The following is a 6,837-nucleotide window of genomic DNA, read 5'->3' on the forward strand; positions in this document are numbered from 1 at the left end:
CTGGTCCTTCAGGAGATGGACCTTCATTGATGGATGAAAGGGAGTGAGATTGGGGGACAGGTAGTAGAGATGAAACAGAGAGAGAAAATGGGTTGTTACAGAAATCCTTTGACRTAGCCAGAACATACACTACTAAATGTGAAGTCCAGCGTCACACCAAGCCTAGGAATCTGYTCAAGCTTTAAAAGCTTTAAAAACTTGGCTAAGTCTGAATAATAGGAGAGAATGATTGATCCGCTGCAGTATTTAAACTGCACTGAATTTAATCAAAGCAGTTTGGAGCTAATGTCACAAAACCRTCTGAGTTCTCTCGCATCCAGAATCGAAGAGATCAATCGGTGATAATCCGGTGGGGACTACAGAGGTAGAATTATCGCTCAAGATCAGGAGCAAGAGCAAGAGCACAATACCAGGAGTGGAAGAAGTTCTACATTTGAGAAACATTTGCACTTAGAAGAGGGCTAAAATGACTGAAAAAAACCAAAAAGAATATACTAAGCTTTTGTTAGAGRATCATGCCAGGTAAAACACATTTCTCTGTGCTACGCTCAAAAATATACATAGTATTACCAGAGCAGGGGTGCAACTGTGTATCTTAAATAGTCTGGAACACCCAGCTCTTAAGAGTGCATCTCCTCATTGTGCACTTTTCTGTATGTCTGGACTCTACAGTACTTTTACAATGTTACCCCTCGGAGAACCTGACCAGTAATGTGCCTTCTAAGTAGTTGATCATTAACACTGATTTAATTAGGTTTTTACATTATTATTTGGCATTTGCTTTGGATAGAAAAGCATCAGACAAATGCATAAATATTACAAGCAAATGTGTGGAGTTTGCCTAACAGTTTTGTGACTTAGGGTTTTAGSTGGTAAACATTTCTGCTGGCATATAACAAATGATGAAAATGTGGAGAAGCACATCCTTCCATTGTAAAGTGTAGTCCAAACTGTGAGCCTGCTTTTCACCCAGAAGCCCTGGAAATTTAGCAAAAGGCCAGAAGATCATAATAGAAATAGAAATAGAAATAAAACGGTGGCATGAAAATATAACAAACAGTCATAACAGCTGTGGTTTGAGGAGAGCAGAATGAAGTGATCCCTTTCGTTCCATGCCAAACTTATAAAATGGTACATGAGCAGAATAAATGGGTAAGGAGCTTACACAAAGTGTAACAGCACGGCTGCTAATAAGTGCGCATTGGCTTTGTGAAAAAAACAAAAACAAAAACAAAACATTTTTCCGAAATAATATGACTGTTYTCTGCACCTCATTAATATGTTTAAAATAAAGGTTAGTTCTTTTGCATTTTGGAGAGCTATATTATTCCAGTGCAGTTTGCATCTTTTATTTGGACAGTTTTGGGCATGTGAACTAAATATTTTATTAGAGTATTCATTTGAAACGGAATATTTTAAAAGACTCATCTCTATGTGCAGTATATAATATCTTATATCAGCTATACACTTGTTATTGCTAGTGCAGATACAGACTTACTAATGATGTAGAGTGAAGTCAAAAATGAAACTGCAGTAATTGAATAGGAGATGTANCATTAATATGTTTAAAATAAAGGTTAGTTCTTTTGCATTTTGGAGAGCTATATTATTCCAGTGCAGTTTGCATCTTTTATTTGGACAGTTTTGGGCATGTGAACTAAATATTTTATTAGAGTATTCATTTGAAACTGAATATTTTAAAAGACTCATCTCTATGTGCAGTATATAATATCTTATATCAGCTATACACTTGTTATTGCTAGTGCAGATACAGACTTACTAATGATGTAGAGTGAAGTCAAAAATGAAACTGCAGTAATTGAWTAGGAGATGTAAACAGCTTAATTATGTTCTCTTTAACATCCTGTTTTTATCTATAAAAAATATGCAGTGAGTATTGAATTTCCTCTCAAATGCTCAAAGGTCTAAAATGTTGAATGACTGCAGAGGATTTTAAGAAGATTCTCGTAATGGGAAAATCAGAGAGACAAGATGCCAGATGCAAAACAGRGAAGTGACACATACAGCAGCCAACCCACTGCTTGATGCAATGTGATGTGCACACAACTAATCTTGACCGTTAGGTCCATTTTTTAACTCATTTTTAACTCATTTTGATGAGTTTAAAACCAACTTCAGCATTGAAATAAAAAATRTAATAGACTGTCCAAAGATGTAAGATCTTTGTGCTGAAATTAGTGTGCCACTATAAAATGTTCAAAGAGCACTCATGGTGCTCGAGTGACAGCTCTGATCCTCATGTAACCTTAATGCCATAGTCTGCTGTGGTTTGCCAGATTAAAGCAGACTCCATTTCAATTTAGGTATGAAAGGCTAAAACTCGTTTTACACAATGAATCATTTATTTMAAAACYGAGGCAGGGGAGACRGACACCCTTCAGTTGTTGCACACAAAATWACAAATACATACTCATATTTGGTTCCTGCGTGAGCAGCGACTACCTTGTTTTCACAAATGTTTGCAGCACCACCTCATATTCTAACTASACACCTTTGCAGCCATGTAACTRCTTTCAAAAAGTTCAAAGGAGAAAATCTCAAAAGTCTCTAATCTGAGAGAAGTTTAAAAGAGGCTCACCATTCAAGAAGGCCACTTATTAATRATTTTCTGACAGAAGAGGCGGCGTACTTCTCAATGATATGATTTGGATTAACCTTGGAGCTTGGTCACGGCCCGGCAAAGCTTCAAACACTAGTAGACTAGGATGCAAAGAGGAACTGAGGCAAAAAGAGGGGAAATATTTCCAGAGATCCATGTCWCRAAGAAAAAACATCTAACTTTAGGCTGTAAAAGTCAGGAAGGGCTCATTACTTTTAATATTACCTTGTTTCCTGATTTTMTAATAGATTCTTGTCAGTAAGACATTTTATATGCTGCTTTGAGTGTAAAAATGACTAAATCACAACTGAGCCTGGCTGGAGAGAAACCCACCAATACTTATGTGAAGAGCAGACAGGTGCGGCAAATCAAGGCTTCTCATGTAGAGATACAAGTCATTAAAAGCATAATAATTCCCTGTTTTTTTTCCTCATTTCAGCACAAAGTGGTAACATGCAGCTGGTTACCGTGGCAGCACGAAGGCTCTTTGCTCCTGACGTCAAGGGTAACAAATATCAAATAAGAAGACAGCAAAAAWAAATAAATAAAAAAATCAACTACACAACAAAGTATTTGAAAATGGAACAATACACCAAGGACAGCCCAATATTCTGAARCGCTGCTGTGCTCTGAAACGTGGAGGATGAGCTTAAGAATTAGGCTTGTTCTGAGAAACACTGAAATAGCTGCAAAATGATCATGAAAATAATTTTGATTCATTCAATCAGTTGCTGCGCTGATTACTGAATAATCTGCCACATTTTAAGTACACCTGCTACCAGGTTCGACACTTTTAAAATCAAACTTGCCTAAATTTGATGTGGCATAAATTTAATAGTCCATCGAAGGCATTTCTAAGAAATCTTGTTCCGAATCTACATAAAAACATCAAGGAGTTACTGCATATCTGGTGCAGACTTTGGAGGACATTGCAGCACAATGGATARGTTGTAATGCTTTGGAGCATAGGTGCATTATCCTGTCAGAAATAGCCATCATAAGATGGATAAATAAATTAYGGGCATAATCAGCCACWTTATGCCCTTCTCTTTYCTTCTCCATTCTGATACTTGTTTTAACTTCTGAAAGTCATTTTTGCCTCATCTCAAAAAATATATTGTTGAGAATAAATAATTCAGTTTTTTTCCTCTGTCTCTTAGCTATTTGTATGCTTGTATATACATACATGCACKCACGTGCAAAGCTACGGTTAAAGATTACATCCTCAAAACTAAGGTTAAAGTAAATGACACATTAGGGAACGCCCTCTTTGGGGCGTAGCTTAGATAGAGGCTAACAAAGAGAATTACAAACTGCTGCTTGATGCYGTTTTGCTCTGTTAACCCATAAGGATAGCATGAACAAATGGACCAGCTGTATTTTAGTCTTAATAAATGGAATTCATGAATTCAACTMACTGACTCTTCTTCMTCCTCATACATCAAGAACCTWATRGAGAAAGGATAATTCTCCACAATATCAATGTTTAACTGCCAAGTGATTGTTAACACAAATGGAGAAAAGACCAACCAATTTAATATAGAGATTGGTGTATAAACATTCTATGATCAATATTATGGAGACTTTAGTCTTTACACACACAGGTACTTTGATGATATCCCATTGTTACACAGGCTTTAGTTTCCCAGTTAACTTACTGCAGCTTCAATGCTTCTGGAAAAGCTGTCCACAAGGTTTACGAGTGTGTTTACGTGAAATTTGACCATTCTTTCAGGGGAGAATTTATGACTTCAGGCAGTGATGATGGATGAGAAAGTCTGGCTCACAGTTTTGGCTCCAATTCATCACATAGGTTCTCTACTGAGTTGTGGTTGAGGGCTCAATGCAGACTATTCATGCTATTCCACACCAAGCTCATCCTTATGGATATTTCTTTATGCACTTATGTGGAGTCATGTTGGTAGGGGTTGTCCCTCAACTGTAAAATGACATTTACAAAAATATTTTAACAATTACGCCATCTGTGTGCAATTAATCTAGACATTGTGTTTCACTGTGAATTGAGCTAATGGTATAAATAAACTTTTCAATAATATTCTAATTCATTGAGTAAGTCTGTATATCCCAGCACTGAGAGTTTCTTTCACTGGGATTGAGCCCCAGAGGACCAACCTCAACACTATGTTTCCCTCTCTGGCACTTGGCACAATTCAGTCAGGCAGGAACTGTTTTCCTGGCAACTGTCAAACCCTGACTGATTCATCCGAATGATTAACAGAAAGAGAAACATGATTGTTCACTCCAGAGAACACTGTTCTGCTTTAGAGTCAAGTGGTGATGTGCTTTACACTGATCCATCCAATGCTTTTCATTAAACTTAGTGAGCTACGATTTGGGGATCCAGCTGCTCAACCATAAAAAGCCCACTCCTAAGTAAACGTAGAAATGACTTTTTTTTTTTTTTACTTAAGCACTTTAGTAATACATCTTAATAGTATAAAACCGTCTACGAAGACAATATAGAGGAAGGTGCAAAACATATGCAGCTCTTGTGAGTAATGGCATTTCTTGTTCATTTTTTACCAAACAAAATATTTGCCTCAAATCTTTTGATTCTGGGTTCCTTTAGCAATATTTTCTCTCACTTTCCTTTYTCCATTTCTTTTCTGCTGTCCCACATTTCTGTCCAATAGGGGAACTTGTCTAAGGGATTTTTTCTTATAAATCCATGTTGCTCTACTCCTTGTTTAACAAGGAGCCATTCTGTTGCAGATGTAGGGAACGGACTCAAAATTCACAGCTGAGGGAGAAAATGATCTGCTTTTATTAATTCTACAGTTCGCAACAAAAAACAAGGAGCTCAGATTGTGTTGTGACCTTTGTAAATTCATTTGTAAAGAGCAACACCCCAGTGATAACAAGGCTGGTGTAATTTAGCGCGGACAGGACCCCATCTTAGATGATGAAGAGAGAAGCTTTGCTAAGGACATCAGTCTCTGCTCTGTTTTTCATACATAATCTGCTCTGTAWGTTTTGTAGTCATCCCTGTGGTAAATGCCTGCAGTGACTACAATTGAGACATTGATTGACTGTTGGAGAAATGCGAGTAAACAATGCTACAATCAATAAAAAATATATATTTATTTTAAGAGTCTTGYCTATGTTTTAATGTGAGGATAGCACAATGTCTCATGAGTGAAGAAGCCAACCGAAATCAGACGTCAAAACAAGATGAAGCACAGGGAACTTCTAATTATTGTCGCTTCGGGTTGTAATTAGATTTAGTCAACCCACTGTGTCTTAATGCATCACAGTTTTCCTTTTTATGTGCTTTGTATTTTCATTATTGCTCCAGGAAATAACATTAAGTACAAACATGAAGCATGAGTAACATTTTCTTRCAGAATTACCCTTTTATCCCCAGTGTGTTTAGATAACATACTATGGCAATAATTGAACATTTTTACTAATCGTCAGTAGTAAAGTTTGTGTTTATATTGCCCAGGACAACATTAGCTGAATCAGCAGACAATTAACCAATTCTGTGGTTGTAAAAATATTATCAAGTCAGCACAGTAGAAAGTMCTAMCTCTGAAAACTTTCTACTTTCTAGAGTGTCACAGTTTGAAGATATTTTGCAGCCACAAGACTTAACCATCTTACAATCAAAAGAATCCATCATAAAATATACTGAGTATCAGACAGTGTTTGAGGCCAACACAACTTATTTGTTTAACATGGATAATGGATGAAYAAAACAGCACAATGAGCAACAAAACAAAATACAGAGTGTAAGTTCAAACATCAAAACTCCTGCATGGCCTACATTAAAACTCCCGTGTAGGCAATTTCCTGCTCATTTGGAAACAAATTCCTTTCAAGCTGAAGCTGAGAAAATGACGTCTTTAACTAAAAACAAAAAGTACAGACAAAGTGCCAATTACAAAGGTGAATGACTTTTGTTTCACCACGATTGTTTCCAATAATGAACTTTCTGCAACCCGTAACCGTCTGTCCTTTTATCAGTGTCCTAAAATTAAAGAAGCTTGGAGCACCTGAAACAAGTCGTTAAAGCTCTAATTAGGGAGCGCTTTCATCAGTTTCACTGTTCAAAGACTATTTCCCAAGAGACCAGTACCAAGGACGGTTTTTGTATTCCTAATACATCATTTTCTTTTCAAAAGCTGGGAAATTCTCTATCAAGTCTCTTCTCTCACTGTCCACTCTTCTCTCACTGTCAACTATATATATATATA

The 6,837-nt window shown here is 36.7% G+C and overlaps 1 protein-coding gene across 1 annotated transcript in view; it reads right to left on the reverse strand.

Annotated features, from left to right (window-relative positions):
• nos1apa (nitric oxide synthase 1 (neuronal) adaptor protein a) overlaps window positions 1–6,837 on the reverse strand; it is a gene marked incomplete at its 3' end in the record, with an annotated part of 120,288 nt that continues 113,451 nt past the window's right edge. Inside the window, exon 9 of the mRNA XM_008406877.2 lies at window positions 1–21. Within this exon, the coding sequence (XP_008405099.1) occupies window positions 1–21 (21 nt within the window). The remainder of the gene's footprint in view (window positions 22–6,837) is intronic.

The sequence above is a fragment of the Poecilia reticulata genome, linkage group LG4 (genome assembly GCF_000633615.1).
Source record: "Poecilia reticulata strain Guanapo linkage group LG4, Guppy_female_1.0+MT, whole genome shotgun sequence".
In the NCBI taxonomy this organism is placed as follows: Eukaryota; Metazoa; Chordata; class Actinopteri; order Cyprinodontiformes; family Poeciliidae; genus Poecilia; species Poecilia reticulata.